At 49.6% G+C, this 26,847-nt stretch overlaps 2 protein-coding genes across 6 annotated transcripts in view; one reads left to right on the top strand and one right to left on the bottom strand.

Annotated features, from left to right (window-relative positions):
- The first annotated feature begins 2,264 nt into the window (after window positions 1–2,264).
- LOC133210100 (mesothelin-like protein) lies at window positions 2,265–10,041 on the top strand. 2 transcript variants are annotated; one of them, XM_061349220.1, is made up of 16 exons: window positions 2,265–2,409; window positions 2,835–2,866; window positions 3,255–3,304; window positions 3,801–3,921; window positions 4,033–4,118; window positions 4,624–4,750; window positions 4,831–5,021; window positions 5,120–5,210; window positions 5,302–5,446; window positions 5,933–6,117; window positions 6,283–6,438; window positions 6,578–6,711; window positions 6,965–7,098; window positions 7,227–7,327; window positions 7,413–8,259; window positions 8,849–10,041. In XM_061349220.1, the coding sequence occupies exons 1-16, from the start codon at window positions 2,349–2,351 to the stop codon at window positions 8,929–8,931; spliced, it is 2,544 nt and encodes an 847-aa protein (XP_061205204.1). In that variant the 5' UTR covers window positions 2,265–2,348; the 3' UTR covers window positions 8,932–10,041. The 2 variants fall into 2 exon arrangements, with proteins under 2 accessions (XP_061205204.1, XP_061205203.1); XM_061349219.1 differs by having other exon boundaries at window positions 2,312–2,866.
- Window positions 10,042–10,240: 199 nt separating this feature from the next.
- Window positions 10,241–26,847, bottom strand: part of MSLN (mesothelin) — a 28,518-nt gene continuing 11,911 nt past the window's right edge. For all 4 annotated transcript variants that reach the window (XM_061349209.1, XM_061349210.1, XM_061349211.1 and 1 more), the window contains 27 exons: window positions 25,611–25,651; window positions 25,023–25,044; window positions 24,886–24,913; window positions 24,356–24,440; window positions 23,246–23,407; window positions 22,628–22,830; window positions 22,179–22,270; window positions 21,572–21,702; window positions 20,881–21,002; window positions 20,309–20,480; window positions 19,809–20,024; window positions 19,532–19,702; window positions 18,385–18,531; window positions 18,188–18,237; window positions 17,249–17,369; window positions 16,871–16,956; window positions 16,150–16,279; window positions 15,839–16,029; window positions 14,935–15,025; window positions 14,381–14,492; window positions 13,972–14,156; window positions 13,080–13,226; window positions 12,748–12,881; window positions 12,091–12,218; window positions 11,425–11,519; window positions 10,973–11,162; window positions 10,241–10,803 (listed from right to left, as the gene is read on the bottom strand). In XM_061349209.1, coding sequence (XP_061205193.1) covers window positions 10,709–10,803; window positions 10,973–11,162; window positions 11,425–11,519; window positions 12,091–12,218; window positions 12,748–12,881; window positions 13,080–13,226; window positions 13,972–14,156; window positions 14,381–14,492; window positions 14,935–15,025; window positions 15,839–16,029; window positions 16,150–16,279; window positions 16,871–16,956; window positions 17,249–17,369; window positions 18,188–18,237; window positions 18,385–18,531; window positions 19,532–19,702; window positions 19,809–20,024; window positions 20,309–20,480; window positions 20,881–21,002; window positions 21,572–21,702; window positions 22,179–22,270; window positions 22,628–22,830; window positions 23,246–23,407; window positions 24,356–24,440; window positions 24,886–24,913; window positions 25,023–25,044; window positions 25,611–25,651 — 3,347 coding nt within the window. In that variant the 3' untranslated portion in view covers window positions 10,241–10,708. The remainder of the gene's footprint in view (window positions 10,804–10,972; window positions 11,163–11,424; window positions 11,520–12,090; window positions 12,219–12,747; window positions 12,882–13,079; window positions 13,227–13,971; window positions 14,157–14,380; window positions 14,493–14,934; window positions 15,026–15,838; window positions 16,030–16,149; window positions 16,280–16,870; window positions 16,957–17,248; window positions 17,370–18,187; window positions 18,238–18,384; window positions 18,532–19,531; window positions 19,703–19,808; window positions 20,025–20,308; window positions 20,481–20,880; window positions 21,003–21,571; window positions 21,703–22,178; window positions 22,271–22,627; window positions 22,831–23,245; window positions 23,408–24,355; window positions 24,441–24,885; window positions 24,914–25,022; window positions 25,045–25,610; window positions 25,652–26,847) is intronic.

Below are 26,847 nucleotides of genomic sequence, written 5' to 3'. Positions count from 1 at the left end.
TCCTCTGCCATCACTGTATCCTCTGTGGATCCACTCACACGTGTGAGCGGGGGGGTTGTGATGGGGCTGTGTGTTGTGATGTTCTGTACAGCTTGCAATAACCCTTATTTCTTACAATAACCCTTACCTCTTGTTGCACACTGTGTAGTAAACCATTGCTTACATATCCCGTGGCTCACCCTCTGGTCTCTCAATCCGTGCAGTGGGGCTGGGGGCTTCCAGGAATGAGCCTGAACTGGTCCAGCAGGACCAGCCCATGGGTTCCAACCCGGCCAACCTGTTGTGTGAGCACCGATGCTCATCCTCACCCTGCTGAAGTTCACCTGCATGAAACCACAGGGATTCTCTATGCAAAACCCCTCCTGCATCCAGTAACATGACCAGGGATGTCCGAGGGCGGGCCCTCCTCTGCCCATGTCCAACACTTGGGATTGTCCCCAACCAAGGAGCAGAGACAGAAGAAAACCCCCTAGTTTGGGAACACTGCAGCTTTCCCTGGCAAAGAGGTGTGGGAACAGCCCTGGGGTTGCTGGTGTTTAGGGGGTGCAGAGGGAAAGCTGCCACCAAGCATGATTTCTGTATAACTTGTACATCAAGGGCCAGTCCTTAGGTTGGAGCAGCTGGAAAAGGAATTATAATAAGGAAAAATAAGGATCTTATAAGAATATATTTATAAATACAATATTTGTAGGATTTTTTATAAGGAAAAATAAGACCCAAAGCAGTTATTTGCAGTCTTCAGGTTGTGAGATACAAGATCACAAGCCCAGCAAGGGCAGGGAAGTGGCTGGTTAAGAGAAAGATGTGCTTGGAGCCCATCACTGATCTAGGGAAGGGGCCTAGGGAAGGGATGCTTCCCTGTGTGTCCAGATTTGGGGTCGATGCTCCTGTGCCTGCATCACCTGAGGCTGTTTCAAGGCCAATTTCAAGCTCTGTGGGGACGTGATGGAGGCAGTGGACTCCAGCCACCTCTGGCCAGAGAGCCTGCGGGAAGGGCTGTGTCCCTCATAGCAAACAAGCTCCTGTCATTTCCCTGCTCCAACAGGAACTGTTTTTACAGCAAATCCCTCCAAAATAGCAACCAGAAACAGCCGCAGGCATCGACCGAGCCCTGGTGCTGCAGGACCGGTTGTACAGTGGGGGACAGGGATGGGGACGGCATCAGGGGATGGCCAACCCTGCTCCAGGGACCCTGGGTGAAGACTGATGCCCTCAAACCCATCCAAGTGGGCTTAGGGCATCAGCAGGGTGAGGAGCAGCCAGATGGTCACTGCTGACTGCTCTCATCCTTCCTTATTCCTGGGATAACATTTTAACCTGGGATACCTACCCAGATAACATTCACTGCTGCACAGCAATGGGATTTTCCAGGTTTCCATCCCACAGCCTTTGCTTCCTTTCTTTCAGGTCTTCCTTCTTCAGGGCCCGTGCCAGGTGGTGGTTTAGGATCTGAAATTGCAGGGAAGAAGCTGTAAAAAAAGGGAACAGGATTGTGCAGGGTCAAGGCAAAAAGGATGGGTGTGAGTGGAAGAACATCCCGGAGGGGTGCTGAGCCCATCACCGGGGACTCATTTCGATGCCCTGCTCGCTTTACAAACACACCCCTGAACAGCCCAAAGCATTTCAGTAGCCAGGGGGATCTCTGTTGCCAGCACAGAAACCCCCAAACCGGAGGATTTACCCCAAAGTGACCCCTTACAGAGACAGCAAAAACCCCAACACGAAACCAGGGGAGGAAGCAGCTTTACAAAACACGGTTGAGAAACTGCCCCGTCACACCCCCATTGGAGAGCAACATCCCCACCCCGCAGCAGATAAGTGCTGTGCTCATCCCACTGCAGCCCGTGAGCACCTGCCCTTGGGACGCAGAACGGCTCCGAAAGGGCCAACGGTGGGAACAATGAGCCTTAATGGAAGGATTACTTGGATCATTACTTGGGCAGCTCCAGAAGCAGGAGCAGGGATTTATTTCCTATGGGGGTTGGATACAGGGGAGGGCAGACTGTGGGTGTCCTGCACTGGGTTTCTCCCACTCTATGCTGATGCGGTCCCATGTGGATGCAGGAGGATGCTGTCCCTGCAGGGTGCAGGGGGGAGCAGGGCTGTGGGTGTCAAAGAGGACAATTTATTGTGGAGTTTCTTTTAACAATAGTAATGAATGGATTTAAAGTCTGGTTTCTGCGGTACAGGGTGCAAAACCCTTCCCTGGGCTGCGGGGGTTTGTGCCAGCACCGGAGCTTTGGATCGGCTGCAGGACCCCAGCACCGGAGCTTTGGATCGGCTGCAGGACCCCAGCACCATCCAGGAGCTGGGACACGGCTCCTGTTTGTTCTGTGCTCACCCGATTCATGCCAAAGAGGAAGCCCCAGCACAGCAGCATGGCACGGGCACCCTCTGCTCTCTGCTTCCGTGAGTTCCACCTTGTACCCCTAAATCCAACCCTGCCCCAGGGCCCCATCCCACCCCCGGCACCAGGGATGCTCCTCTTCTTTTCATCCCCATCCCGCTTGGCTCTGGCATTCCCTGTGCTCTGCCTCCTGTTCCCATCAGTATCTGCAGGCAGTGGGAGTTTCTCCCAGCTGCACATTAGGAATGCACCCAGGGGCTGATTTGTCACTTTTCATCTTCTATTCCCACCCTGAGGCTGCCCGGGCTGGTGCAGGCTGTGGGAGGCCGCTCTCTGCATCGTGTTCCCCAGCATTCACTGAATGCTTTTAAATGGATGCAGAAAAGACCCTTCCCAGGCTTTAAGCCTGGAGCTGCTTCAGAACAGCCCCCAGCTGCCTGTAGCTCCGTCCATGGGTGGTTTACAACCCACTTCTGCTTCATTGCAGGTTTCTCTGCAGACCTCGTGCAAGCAGCACTGGTGAGTCACTGCTTTGCTATAACCACATAGCTGGTGATGGGAGCAGCAGAACCATCACCTCCCCACTGGCTCCATAAGGAGCCAGAGACCCTGTCCCACCCCATCCCTTGCTCCCCACTGCCCTGCTCCTAAACCAAGGGCTGGACCCCAAACCTGATGCTCACCGCCCTCTCAGCTTCAGGGAAGCAGGCACAGACCCACTCCTGAAGGGTACCCACTCCATGGGGGCTTTAGTCCCCATGCAGAACCCAGGGCAGCCTCAGGGCTGCTGTGGTTCTCAGCTGCTTATGGCTTGTGGGCAGCAGCCACCGGCCAGGTCAGGTCCCTTTGCCTGTGTTTAATAATCCCTTCTTCCCATTCCTGAGCATCCCTTTATCCTCCTCCCCAGGCTGCCCTGATCATCGGAGCCGTCCTGTGTGCCCCTGAGCAGCACACAGAGTGAGTACCAGCCGCAGCATAGGGCTTGGATGACCTGGGGGGCACAGGCAGTGGGGCTGGCAGGGGGGATGCTGTGTTAGTCCCCCATCGCTGTCACAGCCGCTGTGCCAGGTCACTCGTGCTGCAGAGATTTACAGCCTCGCGCAGCCGGTTCTGGGCTGGGATCTGAGCTGCTCGTAGCACAAACACAGCAGAGTTCCCTTTCCTTGTGGGACTGACGCAGACACAACAGGAGCCTCCCCCAGATCCCGACTCTGCTGGTTCCTCTCTCATCCAGCCATGGGGATGGGCAGCCTCGCTCCTGCAGGGCATCCCCTTCAGCACCACCCAGCGCTGGCTTTAGGGGCTGTTTTCATGACACCCCAAGCTATTCCTACTTACATCAGGCAGTGGTCAGGGTGAAGAGGGATTTCCTATGGGAATGAGCAGGTTCATCCTCTATGGGGCCTTGGGAGCTAAAGTGAATGGTGAATGGAACCGTGTCCCCTCACTGCAGCCTCTCAGCCTCGCTCCTGCAAGGTTTTCCATGCATCCCGGACAATGACGTCCCTGCTGGTGCCATCCTCGCCTTTGCTGAGGGGCTGCAGAACAGAACAGCAGAGCTGAGCAGTGCCCAGGTGAGCAGGGGCAGAAAGGGGGGCTGTGAATCCCATGGATCCCAAAGGGGAGCCAGGGCAAAGGGAGTCTCACCACGCTGGCACTGACAAGGCTTTGGCTGTCTCTGCCAGCTCTCCTGCCTGGCCAGGCTGCTCGCTGCCAGGAACCTGACGGCTGATTTCAGCAGGTACCCGCCAGACCTGCTGCTCTTCTTTGAGTGAGTATCGAGGGTGGCACAGGGCTGGTGCCACCTCACAGCATCCAACGGGGCCCCGTGCCCTGGTTTCAGACACCGTGTCCTGGTTTCGGACCCCGGGGCGCGTGGGAGCTGGGTGTGGGAGAGGAGCACGACAGGAATCTCCTGCATCAGATCCATGTGGGGCAGTTCCAGCCCTGCAAACACCCCCAGTCCTCTCCTCACTGAGGTTGGGGCTGCACAGCCCATAGCATGGGGTGTATGGGGTTGAGAAACCCCCTCCAGACCTACTCCCCAGCATAAGAAAGACCCTCTGGCCCTGTGCCACTTGGCCCCTCATTGCTCTGAATGGAGCACCAGTGTAAAACTGACTCCAAAAGCAACATTAGAATCATGGAATGGTTTGGGTTGGAAAGGACCCTAGGATCATCCAGTTCCAACCCCCTCTGTCTGAAGATCTCCCACCTGGACAAGAGGAGCCCTTCTCCCTGTTCCTCTCCCCAGCACTGACTCCTGCTCCCCACAGCTTGTCTGAGGTTCATAATGGGACCTGCGAAGCGTTTTATGCCCAAGCTTCCCATGGGAACCTGGAGCTGCTTCCCAGGGGCTCAGCACAGCGCTCGGGGCTGCTCCATGGGGCTCTGACCTGCCTGGTGAGTTGGGACAAACCAGGGGTGTCAGGGTCCTGCCCCCTCACCAGGCCTGGGTACAAGGGGCTCTTTGTCTCTCACAGAGGGTGAGGAGCACGCGCCTGCGCCCGGAGCAGCTCAGCAGCCTCGGGGCCCTGGTTTGTGACATGGAGCCAGAGACCATCACAGCCTCTGATCCCAGCATCCTGGAGAACCTGAAGCTGTGCTCAGCGCTGACAGGGGCCCAGCGGGATGCTCTCAATGCTGTGCTCCTCAGTGGGGATACAGCATATGGGTGAGGAGCTTTCACGTGCTCTTACAGGCTTGGGTGCTGAGCACCGGGATGATGCATCCATGAGGATGCTGAGCTGCTCCTTCTCCCCATGGCCACAGGCATCCTTCAAGCTGGGATCTACAGACTCTGCAGAGCCTGGGCCCGCTGGTGCTGGCTCTGAACCAGACCACGCTGAGCTTGGTGCCCGAGGTAAGACCCCTCCTCGGGTCCCTAGGGCAAGCTGCCCCTCAGGCAGCTCAGTGCTGGGGCTGTGGCACCAGCACCCTCTGCCCCCTGGCAGGCAGCGCGGGAGGCTTTCGGCAGGAGCATCGCGGCTGCGTTCGGCAAACAGGGACGCTCCCAGCGGGAGAAGTCCCTGAGTCTCCTCAAGGCCTTCGCAGCAGCATCGGATCCATCACATCCCAGGATGAGGCGGAGCGCAGACCGTGAGCGTTTCCCTTTGCTCTTGGAAGGGAAAAGTGGCCCCAGGGAGGGGATGGGACCAGGCTGAAAGCTGTGGGATTCCCATAAAGCAGCTGGGCAGATGGGACAACACAATGTGGGGTTTGCCCTTACCTGGGAGCAGGAATATGGCAGCAGCAGCTGGGGAGGAGCTGGATCGAGGGGAAAACTCCCAAGCAGGGGTAGCATCAGGATGCTACAAGGCTGGAGGATACTCCTGTGCATGACATAGGAAAGGGTTCACCTCACCTGAGCATCTTTAGTTGCCTTCAATAGAACAAAGCACACGGAATAACATTAAGGAATGAAAGCAAATAAGGCATCTACATGGGTTGAGGACTCAGGGACTGGGAGGACGAGTTGCAGGAAATTCCCTATTCATTCACTGGAGCTCTTCCAAGGACTCTGCAGGACCAGGGCCAGGCAGGAAGCAGGGAAACATCAGCCTGATGCACCCTCCCTGCCCATAGGCTGCCTGTCTGAGCCCATCACCGCCAGCACCATCACTGACCCTCTCTTAGTCATCAACTACGACACCAGTGAGCAGTTTGACCTGTGCCTGAGCAATGAGGTTCTGAAGGAAAACCTGAAGCTTCTGCTGGAGCAGCCATTCCCCAAAGCCTACCTCCAGGTCGTGAAGAAGAAGCTGGATCAGGTGATGGTGACACAGGGCAGGAGCCCCCAGTAATGTGGGCAAGCCATGCTGCAGGAACTGCATCACCAGCGCAGGGATGAAGGCGCCTGAGCGGGTCCTTTGCATCCGTTTCCTCCTTTTCCCTTCCCTGACCCTCTTCTCTGCCCCATTGGCCTGGCCCCACAGATCTACCCCTCGGGCATCCCGGAGGAGCAGCTGAAGCTGCTGGGACCGCTGTCCCGGCAGTACTCTGCAGAGGAGATCAGCCAGTGGCCGGTGACATCCAGTGACACGCTCTCAGTCCTGCTCGACCCCTCGGATGGGAGGTGGAACACATGCCAGGTAAACCCATGGCAGCAGCAGGGGTGGGTGCTGGGGAACCCATATCAGGACTGCTCAGTGCCCAAACCACCCATGGTGGGTTTGTAACACACGATTCCATCAGAAGCATCCTCCTTCCCCCCTGAACTGTGTTTCCCAGATCCAGCAGCTCCTCAGCAGGTTCCTGTCCTTGGGTGGCATCTTGACTGGCCCTTTGCTTCAGCAAATCGGGGGACAACTCCTGTGTAGTCTGCAGGAGAAGCAGATCCAGCAGATACCTCCAGAAGCCATCAGGTAAGCCAGTGGTAGGGATGCTTTTCAGCCCTGTGAGAGCCCTGGGATCATAGTGGAAGCAGGCAGTGGGATGGGAGATCCCCACCTCCACACAGGCAGCATGGTGGGATGGCCACGTCCTGCTTCAACTCCTGCCTGAGCCGCCAGCACCACAAGCAGGGACACACCACTTGTCTCATCAGCCAACTAAAGGGATTTAGCTGTGATTTAGGGCCATGCCACTGGCTCAAACCTATGCCCATCCCTTCCCCAGGACAGCTGGACAACTGAACATCTCTTCCTGCTCTCAAACCAAGAAGGACCAACTCTACAGAAAAGCCCAGGAGGCCTTTGCTGACCTGGTTGGCACCCCCAAGGCCTATTACTGCAGGATTTGGCCATACCTGGGTAGGTGTTTGAGCCTTCATCCTCCTTCCTGAGGTTGGGCATCTCTTCCTTAGCCATTGGGGTTTAGCCCTTCCAACAGCATTAGGAGTGTTTGCATATTTTTAGGTGCCCCATGTGCTTTCTTCCAGGTGGAGCTCCAGCAAAGGACCTGAAAGACTTGGCTGCAGCCGGCATTGCCGTAGACATGGACATCAACACCTTTCTTGGCCTGAATCCCAAAGCGCTGCAGGTAGATCCCTGGAGTGCTGCTGCTCCTTTCCGTGCTGCAGAGCAGGAAAGGTGAGGATGAGCAGTGATGATGCTGTGCATTGCAGAACCTCAGCGTCACGGATGTGAAGAATCTGCTTGGGCAAAACCTTCCTCAGCTGAAGGCAGCTGAAAACGAGACCTCGGTGATGCTCTGGGTGAAGAGACAGTCCCAGCGGGAACTGGACTGTGTCCTGGGAATCGGCCTCACAGGGGGGCTGGAGGAGCCCAGCCCCACAGGGACACCCACCCCTCCTCACCCCACCACCTCAGCTGGTATCACCCCTATAGCCACTGTCCCCACTGCTATTGCCATTAGCAGCCACCCTCCCACTAACTCAAGTACCAGTAAGGCCCCCACCCAAACCCCGGCCCCTGGTGCCACCTCCACCGCCCGCCCTGCTCTGACCTCCAGCCCCCCGCCTGCCCCCACCCTCCTCACCACCATCTTTGCCGTTGTCAACTCCAACGCCACCTCTCCCAGCTCCTTCCCACCCCCTGCTCTCACCCTGGGGGCCACCACCAGCACTGGTGTTGTCACTAACCCCAGCACCAGCACCCCACTGGTGTCCATGAACCCCCCAGCATTAGGGGGCACCCCCCATCCCAGTCCTGTTACTGGTAGCACAGTCACCCCAAGCACCCACAATGTTCCCAGCATTCTTGTCGCTAACTCTACCTCTGCACCCACTGGCACAGAACTAAGCATCCCTCCCCATAAGCCCAACTCCACCATCTCCACCTCCTCAACGACCAAGACAACAGCACCAGCTTGCAAGACCAATGGTCCCACAGCATCTCCCAGCTTCTCTTCCAACACCACCAGTAATGACACCACTAAAACAACACCCGCAGGTGGGCCAGGGTCAGCGAGACCAACACCCGAAGGATACATCAACATGAAACCTGAATCTGGTAAGGTGTGAAGGTTTGGTGCTAGGAAAGGCTTAGGATCTAGTGGCCAGGCAGAAGTCTTCATAGACAAGCAGGAGGTGATCCAGCTTGTTCCTGGCCAGGTTTAATACTGGTGTGCTGCTGTCCTCAAGGAACCCTGGCTAGACAGGCAGCTGCATCTCCATAGGGCATTAGAGCCCTGGAGCTGGCTGCCTCCAAGCCTGTGGGCTCTCGGGTCTGGCAAGGTGCACCTTAAAGTGGCTCATCACCTTCCCTAAAGTGCTCCACAGAAAGCTGGAGTGCGTTGATGCCAATGCACTGGGTTGCTGTGCACCAGGCAAGGATGTGGCCTTGTTGTTTCTGAGTAGCTTGAATGACTCATTTACTCCTGCTTTACACTGGTGAAAGTAAGACAGACTCAGTCCTGCTGACTACTCACACCCAGGTGACATTTATAGCTGGGGTGCACATCAGTGCCTGATGCATGCATGGGTAAGGGCAATGTCACTAGAACACTGTCCTGGCTCTGGGATACCCGAATTCCAAAGCCCCCACAGCACACACATGCCATTTACCTGAATAATCCAATTCTTCTGTGTCCTCCACCTAGGATCAGGATCCAGGCTCTCCTCTTGCCTAGTGTATGTGCTGACTACCGCCGTGGGAAGCTCCCTGCTGCAAGGGCTCCTCTGACACTGCCACCTCCAGCACCACACTCACAGGATCCCTCCTTTAATATTCACCATCCCACCAAACAACGGTGCTGGCAAATTCCCTGCTGGAAAGCAGAATCCCAGGAAAGGAATTTTGTCCTCTGGATACCAGCACAGAATCTGCTTATTACTTTGAGGCTGGGCAGTGAATGGAGGACATTTCTCCAGCCCAAAGCAGCCCAACGGGTACTTACTAACTAGTTACTCTGTGTAATACAATCACCAGCAATACTGACTGGTCTAACAATGAAGTAATGCTGACAGCAAGCCCAGTTCCACCAGCTTTACTGGCACTGAGTAGTATTTTACTTATAAGCAGTCCACTGGGCTCTACTGAAACAGTGGGACAACTCAGGGATTTGAGTTACTGGCCATTGCAAAGGAAGCAGAATATGGCCTAGCAACAATCCACTGAAAGGTATTTATCTTGTTTCATGAACTCCTGAGATGTTTTGACCAGGATTTGTTCAAACCACACAAACCATACTTTGAGGGATGAGTAACTGAAGACAGTTTCTTGATTACTTGATTCAATGCTATATAATAAAACATCAACCTTTTTACCCCCTAATCCAATGTGTTCTTCCATGTGTTCAGTGCTTTGTGGTGTAGTTTTTCTACTTAGCTTAAATCTAAAGTTTCCACTTCTCTTGCTCTGACTTTCTTCATTATCTTAGTGTCTCCTCCTCCAACAGCTCTTCTACAAGAGCATGTTTCTATCTCCAACATGCAGATCTTCCATTCAATATTTTCATTCTCCTTGGGCTGAGGAGATTCTTGCACAGCCTGTGTTGAGAGTGACTCAAAGCACAGAGAAATAACTCAAGGTTTCCATCAGGGCATCAATGCTGTTACAGACACAGAGTGTTTCATACACCAAGCTCTCCCGCACCCAAGCTAGTGCCCAGCACCACGGGATGCAGGCAGTGGGAAGTGGCTCTTGCCACCCAGAGGCCTGCAGTGAAGGACAAACAAGCTTCTCCTCAACCATTTATTATGTCTTTGCAGGCAGGTCCTCCGCCTGGGGGAAAAGTGGGATTTCAGGGGCTGGACTGAGGCTTTTCTGGACAGAAACTCCCAATGAGTGATAGGAAAAAAAGCATTAAAAACCTTACTCCTTCTCCCTCCCAATGAGGAAGCTGAGAACAGCCTCAGCTCTTGCAGGTTGCGTAGTCAACAGCAAAGAAAAGTAACAGGCATGTCTGAGGTTTCTGGCCATTTGGACCAGGATCTGCAGATACAAAGGTGCAGGGAGTCTGAATGAAGAAAAGACAACAGTAACTCATCCGTTTGCTTCTGGCATGTTTCACTTACTTCCATTATTTATTCACAATCAGCTGGAAAACTTCACTCCCACTCAGAGGTCTTGGCAGTGGCAAGGGAGGAGGTTCTTTGCATGTTAACAATTACATTGCTCAGAGCAGCCAATCTGCTCACCCTTAAACCCACCAGGTTTGTGCAGCAAGATACTGACATCATTTGTGTTGTGGCATTATGGCTGGGGCTTACCTGGGCTTGGTCTGTACAAAAGGCAAAAGATCCTGTTCTGAAGAGTCTGAAGTGTTCCTTTCAGACACAACACTGTTTTTCCAAGTGATTTGAAAGACAAAAGTACCTAAAAGTGAACCCTGGGCTGCAGAACAGTTGCCTGCTAGCACCGAGCACCCCCTCACCCCCCAGGCATGGCTGTCCCAACAGGCCTCAGAGCAGATCATAGGCTGGTCCTCATCATCTTGCTTTCTTTTGATGGGAGACTTTCAAGAGAAGACCCACATCACCAGGAAACTGGTAAGCAGAGCAGGCAGGAGGTGGAATATTGTGGCCACAGTAGCCAGAGAGGCTGAGGATGGTGCTAGAGGAAGAAGAGGGGCATTAGTGCAAAGAAATCAATGACTGAACCATTCCCCCATGGCAAAAAACATGTCTTCATGCGACATCCAGGGAAGATCTTTGGCTTTCTAACTATAGGAAACAGCCACCCGTAATAGCACAACACTTAGAAGCTCTACCATAATACCTACACTGAAATTTGGGTGTGACAAGGTTGATGTAGCCTTCTTGTGTTCCCCCAATGAGTCCAACATGAAGTTTATCCAGTTCGGATTGTTTCTGCCTCTGGACCCACTCCCGGATGGGAGAGGTTGTCTGCCATTTGTTCAGATCACCAAGATGCATCCCCAGCAAGCCCTCAACCTCCAAAGGTGTCAGGCTCTAGGAGGAATCAAAAAGCAAGAATTAGAGGTATAAAGCAGGAATGGAAATAATAGCTCTGACCAAGAGCCAGATGAGCAACGTGAAGAACAAGGAAGACCAATTTGTGGTGAGTGGTTTCAACTGGGACAATCTTCCCTTAGGCAGGGGAATGAATTTGATGGAGTGTCTCCTGATTTACTCAATGGACAAACACAACCAAAATCAACTACTTGGCACAATACAAACACAAGGAGCTAAACAATTTCAAGGTTCAGCTCACCATCAAAGAGTCTCTTCTTAGCTTCATAAAAGTACTAATGTTCATGTTCACGTTCTCCTTGCTTAGAGCTTTGATATCTGCAGCAGGAGCACCCCCTGGGAGCAGAAAGAAAGTAGATCAGAGCATGGAGGGAAGCATCTGTATAACATGAGTTATGAGTGTGGCTCCAGAATTTATTAGGCTGAGCTTGCTAAGAGAGTGAATCCCAACTGCAAAATATATGGATGCTACTTCATTTTGCTGGAGGTTATTGTTGTGCTGGCCATTAAACCCAACAGTGACAATGCCATATGCTAGGCAGAGGGGTAAGGAGAGTTTGCTCAGGCTGCAAATAAATTCTTGGCTTAACAGGGAAGAGTATAGTTTGCGACATGGAGAAGGGCATTAGCAGCTTGCTTTCTCATGGATGCAAGCAGATCTTACCCATCCCAGAAGCTATGAGCTTGATTTAGGGTTTGGCTGGGATAGTCTGACAATTGATTTGGGTGACTTTAAGTCAGGTAGAGAATCTTTCAAGAGTATTTTATGCCACCTACATGCTGGAAAGGACTGAAACTTCTAACAAGTTGGCTTTGAAAATTCCCAAATCCTGGATGCATCAGATACTCATTCAGTTTCCGGCTAAGACCTCTCTCTTTTGACACAACATACTGCTCTTTCACATACCCAGATAGGGTTCAATAAGCTGATAGTAAGCAGGTGAACGTCGCCGGTCTGAGAAAGCACTTTTTGCTTTAGCATACAAGATCTCTTTTGTGCGCTCTGAACAGGCTGAGAGATTCAGAGATGCCAGTCTGCAAAACAAAGGTGATTTAGGAAGAGAAAACTTCAACTTGTGTCCATTTTTAAGTATTCTGAGTATCTCTCTGAGATTCTCTCTATAGGAAAGGTGACTCCCTACTCCCAGTAAACAGAAGAGGTATGGACAGAAGCTAAGAGAAAAAACATAACGTCTTAGCCTCCTGCTCAAAAGGATGTGTCTTCTAAGTTATGACGGTTCTGATGGTGCATAAATTTTATGTGTTTGCAAAGATGTAGTTAATTTCATTTAGTCTTTCAAAGGACCTTAAATTCCATTTCATTAACTCTCTTTTAAGTCCAGATAAAAGCACACATGCACACCATATCTTTTGTCAGGTGAGCTGCAATAAAGAGAGCTTGATCACAAATCAGAGCCCTTCCTGGCAGGATGGAGAACAGCACACACAGAGCAGGTACTAAGCTGCTTCCTAGAGTTCCTTTCACCAAGTGAAAAGGAAAATGCACTTGCTGAGGGGAAAACGCTTTTGCATGAAGACAAGAGCATCACAGTATTTCACTTACTTCAAGCTGCTGGAGTCTATCATCTTCAGCTCAGTTTCATTTAGCAGGCACGTGTATCTGGTACCAATTGCATTCAGAGCAGTGACATTCAAGGGGTTTCCCAGATCAATGTATCGTTTGATTATGACAGAGGCCTAAAAACACATTTGATTTTAACTTGGTTTCAACCCCGAAAGAAAAAGGAAATGCAATAATTACAATAATAGAACCAAATCATTTCCAATCTATTAGACTGCCCCTCAAGGAAGGGCAATCACCTTTGAGCCCACTACAGCAAGCAGCTCCCATACCAGGAAGCAAATATAGGCAGTAAAGCAAACCAAAATTCCTACCTGATCATCAAGGGGCTCATTTCTGAGCAAGGCAGCCAGTGTGTCAGCTGAAGATATCTTCCACTTGGAAACATCCTCAAGGGTGACAAAAGAAACGAGAGAGCCCAGTTTGTAGAGCAGACTTTCAGGATACCCATCAGGATATGTCTGTGGAAAGACTGGTGTTATTGCTATGAACGCTCATTATCATGTCTGTGGTTATGAATTTATGCTCTGCAAAATTAACATGGAAAAGCCCAAACGGTCCGCAAGGAATAAGAAGCCAAAGCCAGCGAGGTTGCATGAGCACATCTGTCCTTTTTCTGCTTCACAGCTCAAGCAAGCAGATCCTGGGGGAAGGACGAAACCTGAAGCACTGTGAACCGGCTCAACACAGAGCTGAGTGGGCAGTGGTGAAGGCTAATCTATACTGGGAAGAGAATGATTATTCTCCTCCACTTGGCTGGCACTTATGAGAGCCCCTCTACATCCAATCTTGGGCTCTCTGGCACAAGACTTTAGGAAAGACCAGCAAGTCTAGCAGAGAGTGATGCTGGATGGAGGCCAGCGAACACAACATACAAAGGAGGGCAAGTGGGACTGAGGGAGGTGGGAGTTTTAGTCTGGAGATTAGGCAAGGGTTTTATTACTGTCTTCAATTATCTTAGGAGATTATAGTGACAATGGAGCCACACTCAGAGGTGCACAGTGAAAGGAGAAGGACCAAAAGGCAATGGAAAGCCTGATTAGATACTAAGAAACACATATTTTCGCAGTAAAGATGGACAAATATCAGAAGAGGAGCCCAGACACATGGTAGAGTCTCAGTCCTTGGAGATACTTAAGTTCAAGTGGACAAGCCCCTGAGCAATCTAATCAGGAGATAAATGGACCTTCTTCAGCCTGGCATTACCTCATCCAGATGCTCCTTCAGCACAGCCAACTGCTGAACACTGAAGGCATAGGTCAGCATCTGAGAGAGATGATTCTCCAGAGAGACATTCTTCAGGCAAGCACGTAACTCCTTGGGTGGGTAGCTAAGAGGCATCAAGTCATCTTCAAGAACAGTCTCTGTTATCTGCTTCCCAGGTGGGCAACCTGTTGAAGCAACCACCAACTGTGCTCAGTATTGAATCCTTGTGCTTCAAAGCTTTGAATGCTCCCCTGTGGAGAGGGACAGGTATGCAATCCTGGCACCACCCTCCTCGTGGGTGACCTGCCACCCAGTGTTTCATAGTTCAACTCAGTCACATGTACGGACACCCACAAGTACGAGAGTTAACCCTGACGCCAGAGGAATAGATCAGAGAGAGGTCTCATACCATCAGCACGCTTATGCCTGGTAGGCAGGAGTTCTTCAACAACAGTGGCCAGCTCTTCCCTTGACAGAGGTGAATCACGTGCAAAGTTTTTCAGCCAAACAACTAAAGCATTCTGCAAGGAAGATGTTTCATCAGGGGGCTATTGCAACCCCGGGTGTTCCACCAACATAACAAGTTGCTACTCATACAGACAATAAGCATCCATAAAGTATTACGGGCAGCAGACCTGCTGCTAGAGATCATTCCTTGGGAAGTCAAAGGCAACTTTCTAAATGCTTAGACTCATATCCCACAGCCCATAAATGAATCTACCCCCTTGCAAAGTACTGTATAAAGTTATTACTGCTTTCCACCTCTGGCCCTCTTTCAGCAGTTACAGAAAGAGGATGACCGTGACCTACATTTGCAGTTCCAGGCTGCCATCCTCCCATCTCATAGACCACCAATCGCCTCTGGCACCACACTGTTAAATCAAGACACTACTGAAAACATACAGGCTGAACAACCCCCATCATCTTTCTTCCATACTGCAGGACCCTCTATGAATAACCCACCTTAGGGATCTGCTGCAAGATGCTGTGATCAAATACAGGAATCAACCCACTGAGCTCATTCAAGGTGAAAGCTGACCATGCTGCAGGAGGTCTGCATACAAGAATTAACAGGGATTAGCTTTCAAGGAAGAGCCAAAGCAGGGAAAAACCCCACCTTAAAGGCTGCCAGGATTATGCCCTTGTAGCGTTTGTACTTAAGAGAAGATAAGATTTAAATACCAAGACATCTCAATCACTTTCTGTTACACACAACTTCATTCCAGCAGAGCAGGAGCAATTGACAGGAACATGAACAAGGGCAAGTGGATGAGAAAAATGGCATTTAACAAATACATTGTTTTCTTAAGCATGAAAACCAAAGAATGTCCATCACTCAATTCAGTGCCAAGATCTCAGCGTACCTAACACAGGAAGGGAAGATATTTGGCTCCCTGGAGCATGTCTCTGTTAGATACAGCCTGGGATCTACCAAGCATCTGTCAGTTCAACAGGTAGAAACAGATGCTTTCTGAAAGCCAGTGGCTGACAAACAGCCAGGGCCACCTGTGTCCATCAGGACAGCCTCAGGGAAGTTTGGTTAATCATAGAATGTTTTCGGTTTGAAAGAACCTTAAGATCATCCAGTTTCAACACCCTGCCACGGGCAGGGATGAAAATCAGACCAAAAGAAAGGCTTTTACAACTACAGCAGGTAAAACACAGAGGTGAAATCAGTGGAATTCCAGCCAAACCTTTCAGCTGAAAGAAATCAAAATAAACCAGTGTAAAAGACCCAGTGTGAAAGTCAAAAGCAAGGAATTATTCCAGTTTCTAATCAAGCTGGTTGGATGGAGTTCACCCAGGTCTTACCAGGACAACGGTTTTAAGGGAACTGTTTTGCTGATGCCAAAAGAAAGGCACATACCCAAACGTAGTGTTACCACTGCTGATGATGCTCCTAATGGCCTCTTCTTGGTCAGGCAGGAAAGAGCCACACTTGCTTAACTGCTTCAGCAGACTCCCACCAGAACTTGTAATGTATTCTCCACCCAGGTCACAGACCAGACGTCCCAGAACCTCTGCATTTTCCTCAGTTACTTGTGTGCCAGGAATTCTCTGAAATAACACAAGACAGAGGCATTGAACACAACTGGCTGCCACTGCAGAAGAGCATACTTGTTCCTGATGCCAGCTGAGAAGCCAAGTTCTCCCCAGGCTTGTGCCCTGATCACGTACCAAACACGCTAGAGCTTCCAGGAGCAGTTGTTTCCGCCGGGATGACCCTCTCTGCAGAAGATCCAGGTTTGCTTCCCCAATATTAGCAAAGTACTGCCTGCAGCTTCCTGTTGCTGCATAGTCTGAGAGACTAGAAAGACAAATACACCATGAATGGTAGTGAATGGTATCAAAGAGCTGGTCAGGCGCAAGGCTGTTCAACACAGACTGCGTTCAATGTAACATCTTCCACATTTGCAGACTAAACTCCATGAACTGTTCTTCCCTAGGTTCCCAATCCACATACTGCAAAAATCCAGTTTCACCTCAAGGAATCTATTGTGAAATTCTTCTCAAAATTGTTCAAGATTCGGATACAGAACCACAGAGGGTGGCTGCTGGAACAGAGAAATCCACTCTGTTGTTTTATTTGATGATTTAAGTGAAAGGCACATTCACATAGGCCAGAAAGAACTAAAACTGCACACTGATTTCATATCCAGACATATGTTAGAAGAGCTTCATACTGTTTCTGTTAATATGATGGAATGGCTGAGTCTGAAAGGACCTTAAAAGCCATTTGAAAGCTTTCTGCAACCTGATTTTACCCCCTGTAAGGAGGCCTAGACAAGTTTGAAATATGTATCAGATATGAAATAGTCATTACCAGCTGGGCTATAAACTAATACCTCTTTTTCCCCACTAACTACCAAGGCAACAACATAAAAACCATAGCAGTTACCTTAGAAACAGCAAGAGGTCTTTGGGATAGCTATCTAAATCCTCAGGAATCCCATGCAACGTCACCATCTTCACTAAGCAATTCAGCTGGAATGACACCACAGTTCATGTCAAAGAAAGAAACCAGCATGAAGACATAAAACGGTGTAAAGGTTTTACTCTGCTCCAAAGACAGAAATCAGAGGGTTTGGTTCCTGAGAAACCAACTGGGGTTTGACTTCTCTCTTCAAGGAAATTTAGAAGTGTGGGATGGAGACCAAGGACCAATTCCATCTGGTCCAGCCCCTGAAGCTCAAAGTATGTTTGCTCTTGCTGAACAATCCTCATTGCTATCTGCATGACAACATCAAACATGGCATCCTGAGACACAGGCACTGACCTGGTCTTCTCCTAGCTTGACATTCTTCTTCTTCATGACTTTGGCCAGCTCCTGAAATCTTTCTTCTCCCACCTCATTGGCAGCTGCACATGTGAAGCCTTGGAGGACTGACTGGGAAAGCCTGAACATTGACAGAAGGCAGATCAGAACGGCAAGGATAAATACAGCAACCACAAGCCTCCCACATTCCCAAAGCTTAATGCTCTCCAAACTCCATCCCCTCAAAATTGTTAGTCTTGATCTGTGTGGGAGATGAAGAAGACGTCACCGGTCAAATAAACATCATCCAGAGACTTATAGTGGAAGTGGAAATGCAGGAACAAACGCCCCACCCCAGGCAGTATCAACGTATCCCGAATACAGGATCACACTCCCTGCTGTGTTTTCAGTCCATGCCACACACACTGAAAGTGGAGCTGTGTGGATCCTCATCACTGAACAGTCTGCAGTCTGGGAGAGCTTAGGGAGAAATCCTTAAAACTTTCATTGTTTTCTATATGGAAAAGCTTCATGAAATCAGCAGGGCACTGGTATTGACTCCATTGTTTTTGCAGATACATATAATGGTTTTCATCATTTTTCATCTCAGACACAAGAGCTGACAAAGGACATAAACCAGCCCCACTGAATTTAATCTCTGGAACAGCACTGTGGAGGACTGATACATGAGAAATGCCTTCCCCTAAGGCAGTCAGAGAAAGGTTCCAGATGCAGTCTGAGCCAGCAGCACCATTTCAGAAAGCAAGTGTGGCTTATGGGTACACATTGCAGCTGACACCCTGGTAAATCTCGATGCCATGTGCCTGTGTTTAGGTTTGCATGATATTTCCCATCTGTTGTTAGGGATTGAGCATGATGGTACCAAATGTACCAAAGGAAACATCGAAATTGCAATGAAAGCAAACAAAAACAGGGGAAAAGGAGGAACCAAAACAGTACCTGCTGAAGTCAGGCTCTGTTTTTATCACATCACTGAAAAACATGGCAGCCTGTGAAGCAAAGCAGAGTGTCAATGGTTTGCCATGTTCCTCTGCAATATCCACCTGTACTCTCAGGCAGGTTTGCAGACTCACAGCTCTGTAGAGCCCAAGGCTGACACTGATGGGTAAGGAGGGGACAAGCCTCCAGCATATTACCTGTTCTCTGGTCCACGTTTTACTGTTGAGATCTTCAATATTGGGCTTCTCCTCCCCAAAAACAAGCAATGATTTTGGAATGTAACTGGCCAGAGCATCAGGGACATATTTAACCAGGTCAGCCGGGTGGTGGACACTGGAGGAAAGCTTCAAAAGAAAACCAAACCAAACCAAGATGGATCATTCAAACACTGTGGCTAAATTAAACAGTTGCTGGCAAAGAAGTACCAAACTGGAAAGCAGCCAGGCACATTCCCCTGCTGATCATCTGGCCATTTCTGAGACCCAACACTGTGAATATTTCCTGTTTGACATAATTCATCAGACCAGGAGAGCTGCTTGAGCTAATACCTGGAGTCCTGATGAATGGGAACAATCTCTCTCTTACCAGTTTCCCACCTCCTGGCTTTATGTCCTAAAAATGTTTAGCAGGCCAGAAAGGAGGAACATACCTGTCTTCTCTGCCAATGCAAACTATGTCTCGACTTGGGAAGGCACATTACAGAACAATCTTGTAGTGAATGAGATGGTATTTCCCTAATGCTTCATGCTGCATTGTTGGCCCAGAACATGCCGTAAGCAGAGCCTCTGGTGCCAAACACAGCTCACAGACTTTCCTACCAGAGGGAGGATGACTAACAACAAACTTAAATACTACACATGCAACTTGAAGGGTAAAGTTATGGTGAGATGAAAGGCAAAGGGGTTTCTACATCCTACAGAATCACATGGGGGATAAAACATGCATTGCTGAAAGATCAGTCTGCTCTAAAAGGGACTTTCTAAACCACCTTCACTTCTCACAGGTTCTTCCTCCAAACCATGGCAATATCCTGTCTCTGAGAACATCTTTCCAAGTCAGTGGGGAGCAGTTTATGGGATTACCCCATAAAGCAACCGTCCTTTTTGCCCTTGTCTCCAAGAGGCTAGGCAGGACACACTGGCTAGCAGCCAAAGACGTGACACAGGCACAGTGATAGGGACTTGAGAGGCTTGTCCTGCTGCACACTGTTTAGCAATGACAAATACCCCAAGGGAATGCTGTCTGGGTGTGTGTCAGTGCCTGGCCTCAGGTAACTGCTGTTCTTGACTGTGAGTCACTGGAGCTTTGCTCATTTCTGATGCCTGAAGAGGAAAGTGACTTCACCTTTTCCACAAATGCCATTTTTAGAGCAGAGGGCAGGGGCAGCATCTGCTCAACAAACTCAGGCAACTTGATGGCTTCCAAGATCGCTTCTGAAGACAGGCTTCGAAGTGTGCTGCTGTTGAGGCCAGCCACCAAGCTCCCCAGCTTTGCCAGGCTCTGTCCATCCAGGATCTGAAAGGGAATACATGCAGCATGAGTACCTGAAGCACCAAACCTCATTTGCTGGCAGCTACCTCTACCAGGTGTGAGAGGCCTTTGTGGACCTTATCCTTTGTACCTGATAGCCGGAGCGAAGCAGTTTGTTGATAATGGTGCTGGACTGCTCAGCATTCCAGCCACGAACTTTACCCAGGGCAGGAATAGATGCTTCAAGGTCTTCATCCCTGATGCTGTTTTCAAGGCTGGATATGGACAGCCCAACTGCAGCCTGGCCCAATCCACGCAGGATTTCAGGAGGGAAGCGCTCAAACTTTCTCACCAGAGAGGATGCAACCTGAAAAGGCCCCACATAGACAGAGAAGGAAGTCAGAGAAGTAATGAGGTAGGTTTGTTTGATGCTACAACCTTTGGATGTCCTAAGGCACTACTTTCTGCCTCGAACTTGTGTGATGAAGCCTGTTGATGGACTGCCTTCCCCCTGGGAATCTTCAGATTAGGAGACACCAGCCAGATGCCACAATAAGAACCACAAGGTGACCTCCAGGAGTGTACACAAGCATGTACATGAATCCTCAATCTCACAGGTTTTGTATAGGTGAATGGAGAACAGGACATTACCTGCAGTTCCTCTGTTGTCGGGGAGGAGGGAGCTCTCTCTCTGGTTATTCCTCTGTGTGTCAGGTTCAATGGGCAGCTCTTGGTGATTCTCTGGGCCAAGTGCAAAGCATCATCTCTGCTCAGGTTGCTCACTGCAGAGGGGCTCAGGTAGCAAACAAGTCTGTCTGGGAGGCTGAAAGTGGGAGACAAGAAGGGGAAGTTGCTAGTATGATAGAGAGTGGCTCTGTCAGACCTTTCCTTTCTGCCAAAGGAAGCTCTTTTCCAGTGCACATCTCCCCTGATCCATTTTAGCTCTGATGTTCCTGTTCAGAGAGCACTGCTGTGTCATGCAAAGCAGCAAACCCACTGCAGGCGATTAGCTGGTGGCTGGCACTGCCTGACAGTCATTGCCCAAGATGTGGAAATTGTGGTCTGGCCCTCCCCAAGATCAAATGCAGTCCAATTATCTGAGGAACAGAAAAAGGCTTTAGAGGTTTCATGGAAGCAGGCAAAGTCATCACTCAGGGAGGTTTTGCTAAGTCACAATATGATGCTAAACTAAGTCAGGTGGAAGATGAGGTCAGGTCTTGTACCTTGATAAAGAAAAACCAGGTCCAGAGATCAACAGTGAGGTATAGTAGAGAGCTGTCTCCCGGAGCAAGGTGAGGTTGCTGATCATCTGTATGTTGACTGGATCCCTGGTAAACCTTTGAAGCTGGTATTGACATAGGAAACAAGCACAATTAATTTACATGGATACTGGAATCCTGACAATCATTTTGGGACAGTTTGAACAAAGCTCGCTTCAAGCAACAAGGGCTTTTTCACCAGCTTTAAAGCTGTGAGGAGAGTAATCTTTTGGTTTCAAGTAATACACTGGGACCTTGTTTTCTTTATCTTTGCATTTTGAGGGCATGTAAACCTCTCTCTGACTACTGTAAGGCACAAAGGTGGCAATGCTGCTAGAGAACATGGCCCTGCCTCTGCAGCACCACTCACGCACCAAACCAGGCTCAGACATCGGTCCAGTCTTGAGGTCGCTCCTCTGACTGACTCCAGTATGTTTTGTGCACAATTACTTATGTGAAACCAACTTGTGTGCAGGTAACTCATGACAAGAAATCATGATGGGGGGGAAAAATATGAACTGAAGTGACTGTTCACCATAAATAAACAAGAGAAATGCTCCTGCTGGCAGCATCTCCATGAACTTTGGTGAGGGCAGGAAGACAACCCCCAGGCACTCTGCACACTTCAGGTTCTTCATCACCACAATGCACTTACTGTTGCTTCATCACCAAAAAGCTGCAGGTCTCCCACAGTAGCATGCTCCAAAAAGGATCCAAGATAATTTCCAAACCAAGCAGTGGAATTCAGACCTGGAATGGCTGCACTGTAGCACTTCTGGTTTGATTCTGCAAAACAGGCAGACAGCATAAAAATAGACTTGTACTGTATGAGGAACTCAGGGGAGACTGTGGGCTTCCAAATGTGGAACAGACTTCAGTCTTATCAGAGAACTCAAGTCAGCAGGGAGCTGCCAAGTGCCTCTGATCACACATTAAGCTCAAATCCATGTGTTTGTGCATTCAGATTACAATGCACACAGGACAAGACAGATGCCTCAGTCTTTCACAGCCCTTCAAACATTTCATCACCAGTCTTCAGCTCTCAAAAATCAAACCTTGCACTGTTCTTTCACAACAAAAGCAGTAAATGCCATCTGCACAGGCTGTAAGTCAGCATATAAAAATCCTGGATTAATAGTCTTCAGACAGGGAAAAGATTCCTGATAACCACTTATCACTGTCATATTCCCACCCCATTTCCATGGAAAAGACAATATACTTAAGGCATTGTGTTGTTTCTTAAAGAAAATCAAGTCATTTACCATCCTGGATGAGGTAGTGTTTGATCCCACCATAGAGATTCCTCTGTTCTTCCACTGGAAGGTCAGAATATATGCCATTCAGGGCAGCAACTCTAAAGATGGACAGGAAAGGCAGACATCTCAAACACAGCTGAAGTCAAATCCATCCCTGGCAGGGATGGAAGATCACAATCACCTGTGTGACTGCCCTTTCCAACAGCCCCCCACAATCATTTGGCACTGCTTTGGAAACACAGTGCTATCAGGGTCATTGCACACACATTGACTGACACAGAGGATGAGTTACAGGGTCAGTGGGTACGTTACAAAGCTTCTGAGAGACCCTACTTGGGCCTCCATCAGTTCACAGTGCTTACAGGGCTTAGCCCCTTCTGTTGGGAGGCTGCAGTAAGGGCCCTTTTCTTATCTCAGCACCATGGACTGAAACAATGGTTGTGTTGAGCACTTACATCATTTGAAATGTCTCACAAGACAGGTTTTTGGCATGGAGGCAAGCAAAGACCTTAGGTTCTACCAGGAATGGTTGAAGCCCCTCATGGATCCACTGAGACAAAACAGGGGGGCTGTCAATGTCAGGCACTTCCAACATCTTCTCCCACAGGCCATTAATGAAGATCATGCTCCACTCCAGAGAAAGAGGCACATGAGAAAACTGAAGGCAAGAGAACACAGGAATTCCAGTGAATATGGACTGCTAAACAAACATTAACAGGAATCCATGGGAATATGAACATTATGGACAGAATCACCCCAAGCAAGAATCCCCTCTGTGGGCAGTGACTCTTGCACACAGTTCAAATACAGCCAACCTGTAATTCCCATGGGAACTCCAGGCCTGTGTGGTCACTGCCAGTAGCAGTAGGTATGCTCTGTGAACTCATGCTTATTACTTCTGTCTCCCCAGCTATTTTTAACAGCACAGGACTCTGCAAAGGTGTTGATGGAGATTTGCTGATTGAAATGGTTCCCTCTTCAAAACAAGGTGATGTAAAGGTGAAAATATAAGGTAACATTAGTTAAAGCCATTAATGCTGCAGGTGAACAAATACTGGATGTGTGATACCCACCCTCTGGCTGAACATGGTGAGAGCAGCTATAAGCTTCTTGGCATCATATTTGGAAAAGAAGAGAACAGAGTATTCTGGATCCACAGCACTGGCAGGTTTAGGGGCAAGGCATGTATATAAGGATACAAGGAAATCATCTGGAAGGTCCTGGAGCCAAGCACTCTGAAAGAGAAAAGGGAAATGCACGCAGAAACAATAAAAGGTGTGTCATATTTGGAGATGCTACAGTATGCAACCTCCTTCAGGTCTGCATTTAGCATTAAGGTGAGGTAACCTGTTGACAGAAGAGCCAGGATAAAGTCCAATACACACTGGCTTGAAACAAGTCTAAACTTATCCAGTTCCAAATGCTGGAGCCTTCTGTTACCTAACCTGTTCTCCTCCAAGCAAAGGGTGGCTTTAGAAAGCTTTACTCGCAATGGTTCCCCACCAAACACAAGCCATCTGATCAAAGTGGAAACTTCCACAGGGAACATTCTCATTCCAGAAACACTTCCCAGTGAAAAAGAAACAACCCCACCCCCCCCCCCCCAACTAGTATTTGAAGAAATCACATCTTTTTGTTAGAAACATTAATGGGAAAATACAAATTGTTCTTAATTCAATAGCAGTTACTGGCAGCAACTCAGAGATAATGACAAAAGCAGGCAAGGAGGTAAATCTGAAGTATTCCAGATGACACTTTCCACACTGCAATTGCTTTTTATCGTGGTTTACCCCAATGAACCATGGTTACTTTCATGCAAAAGGTTTGTTTCAATGCTACAAGGCCAGTTTCTAAGAGCCAATTTGTTTTGGAATCAACTGTGCCCACCTTCTCACTCTAGAGGTTTGGAAAAGCATCCCCCACTTCCACACACAGCCCCAGAAAGCTCTCCACTCCTGAGCCTCATGATGTGGAGCACGTGTTGCCTGGGAAGGTGGCACTGCCACAACTGGATGGTCCCTGAGTGTTTGACCTCATCCATTCTCTCCGTCATGCAAGGGAAACCTTGACAAGGCTTTGGCCACTCCACAGCCAACAGCAGGACTGCTTTTAAACCAAAAGCAGCACTACTGCAAAGGAGAACTAACCACACTAACCCATGAAAAGGAGGGGATTGCCATTACCTGTGCACAGGCATATTGACCAAAAGTGAGGCTGCAGGGGGAGGCTTGGCCATGGGCTACCTCAAGAAGCATCTCTTGGCTGATGCTGGTGGGGAAAAAAGCAAACGTATTGGCACCATTTGGAAGCAGGGAGAGGATGCTCCTAAGTTGTTGACCCTTAGGTAGAAACCAAGTCCTATGTAAGCTCAAAGCAGACCTGTTTTGAGTCCTATGCCCCCAGGCACTAATCAAGCTAAGCTCAGCACCAGTGCAAGGTTCTCAGAGCAGCAAACCCCCCTGTTCCAGGCTGCCTGACATGCCAAGGACTTGCCCTGCATTTCTTTGTCCCCCACAGACCCAGAGCCCCAGGAAGGCAATTTCCCTTCACTGTTTCAATGAGGACAAGCAGATTCCTTCCTGCCCACAGGCAGCCCTGGGACTTTGCAGGAAGAGAGATGCTACACCTGGTTTCAAAGGCTTCCTGCTACCCAAAGTGACATCCCCGACAAGCCAGTATCACTCCCAAGGGAATTTGCTGATGGTTCACATACCTTTCCACTGAGGCACACACAGCAGATTCTGAATCCCCCCAAAAAAAAGAGAGACAAAAATAAAGGCATGGTGATAGGAACATGTATACAGAACTATGTCTGAATATTCCTTATGGAAGAAGACCAAAGAAACTCACCATTGACAGGGGAGCTGGAGCACTGTGTCAGGGCAAAGAGAGAAAAGACATGAAATTATCATGCAGTTAATGGTAGCACAACATCATTTGGGATCAGTGCATGCAGAGAAGTCTGTCAGCTGCAACCACTTGTACTCAGGTCTGGCCTGAAAACACACAAGTGCTCAGAACCAGAGCTCCCATCTTGTCATCTGTAAAATTCCCATCAGTCCTTGCTCTGTACTTCCAACAACAGGGAAGTTCAGGGTTATGGGAGTCCTCCCATCACTCAGGCATGAAGGCCAATGGCAGGGACTGTTCTCCCCATGATTTGAGTGTGGTCAACGGGTGTCACCTTCATCGGCCTGCCTGGCGATGTGCTTGCACTGAATCCCTGCAAAGACCTGGGAAAGCAATTCCCACCTCACCCACTGCTTGGGAAACAAAGGGGAAGGGCAGTCACCATCCACCTTCATACTGTGGATCTGGCTTGTAGCAACTGATTCCCACCAATGCACTGCTCTCAGGAAGGGGCCCACACGGATCACTGACAGACTTGCAAGTAAAGATGTGGATGACATGTATTTTAAACACACAGGTTTGCCTTACCAGGGATGTCCCAGCCGAAGGGGCAGCAGCCACCTGCCAACCTGGAAGAGAACATGACATGATTTTAGCAGCAAATCCAGGACAAAGCTCATTGCCACAATCCAGTCCCTGTGTGGTTTAACAGGCCCTCGATCACTCATCCCACTATATTATGTTATTCCTTGCTCTTGGCAGCAGATTTCACAGCATCCTTTCTGTCAGACCCTTCTGCTGTTCTCTCTCTGCCTCTGTCAGAGCTGTGACTGGGTGACCAGGCACAGGTAACTCCTCCATCCTCCCTGGGTTAGTCTAGCAAAGGACAGTGTGTTAGATTACATGAGGGACTGCATGCATGCCTGCTTCCAGAGAGGAAAAGGCAGGGAAAGGGTCAGAAACAGAGAAGGACTCCAGGAATGGTCCTTCTCTCCTAGTATCCCTCATCACCATGGCCAGCCCATGATCAGTGTTCAGCTTGGCTCATCATGCCCCTACTTTCAGCTTAACAGCTTCTACTTGTTTCTTGTGTCCCCATCAACACGTCAGCTGTAGCCAAGCCTCTGTTGTGTTTCCACCTTTTTCCTGCTAAGTCCTCAACTGGATTAAAGTCACCCCATGCTGCAAAGTGCACAGGGCACAGGTAACACCATGTTACTGCCTCAGGCCAGTCCTGCCCCAGAGCTTGACAGAAGGAAGCCAAGCTGTCACTGCTGGCTCTCAGCAGGCCTCCACAAGCCCTCCCCTCATCGGTTCCTTGTTTCCCAACTTTTACATTGTTCCTGATGGTAACTTACATATTCCCTGCCAACGCTGTGCTGGAAAGGTGGCGAAACGCAAGCTTGGGAAACCAGTAACAACAAACAGACTCAGATCTCCCTGGCATTAGTGTTATTTACTTCAGATTAGGCACCTGTCAAGATCAGCATCTTCTCTGAACAGGAAAAAGGGAAAGGTGGGGACTTCCCCCTAGTGTCTGAGAGGACAGAACAAGTGAATGCCACCAATGCCACATGAAACGAGAGGGTGAGGGAGAAGGCAATGGTTGGAGGCTTCAGAGGTTACACTATGTCACTATTTGCCAGCACTGAATCACTGCACAGTTGGTTCTGTCAGTGGGTGTCTCTAACAGCGCACTCAGGGCTTGGTTGTCACCGCTGTCACCTCCACCCATCTCCTTGGGGAGCTGTCCCTGATCCCAGCCCATGGTGTCTGCCACAGACACCCCTCACCAGCCACATGGTGTGCCCAGCCTGCACCATCC

This window comes from Neopsephotus bourkii, unplaced genomic scaffold (assembly GCF_033783945.1).
Source record: "Neopsephotus bourkii isolate Nb327-2 ecotype Australia unplaced genomic scaffold, CSIRO-AGI_Nbou_v1 NB_384, whole genome shotgun sequence".
In the NCBI taxonomy this organism is placed as follows: domain Eukaryota; kingdom Metazoa; phylum Chordata; class Aves; order Psittaciformes; family Psittacidae; genus Neopsephotus; species Neopsephotus bourkii.
The sequence above is the reverse complement of the archived record's forward strand: the minus strand, read 5'-3'. Positions and strand labels throughout refer to the sequence as shown.

Coding starts and splice junctions, on each gene's coding strand:
- LOC133210100 (XM_061349219.1), top strand. CDS start 2,723: ATGCAGAAAAGACCCTTCCCAGGCTTTAAGCCTGGAGCTGCTTCAGAA. Junction 4,119..4,623: donor GACCTGCTGCTCTTCTTTGA/GTGAGTATCGAG, acceptor TGCTCCCCACAG/CTTGTCTGAGGTTCATAATG. Junction 5,211..5,301: donor CGCTGAGCTTGGTGCCCGAG/GTAAGACCCCTC, acceptor GCCCCCTGGCAG/GCAGCGCGGGAGGCTTTCGG.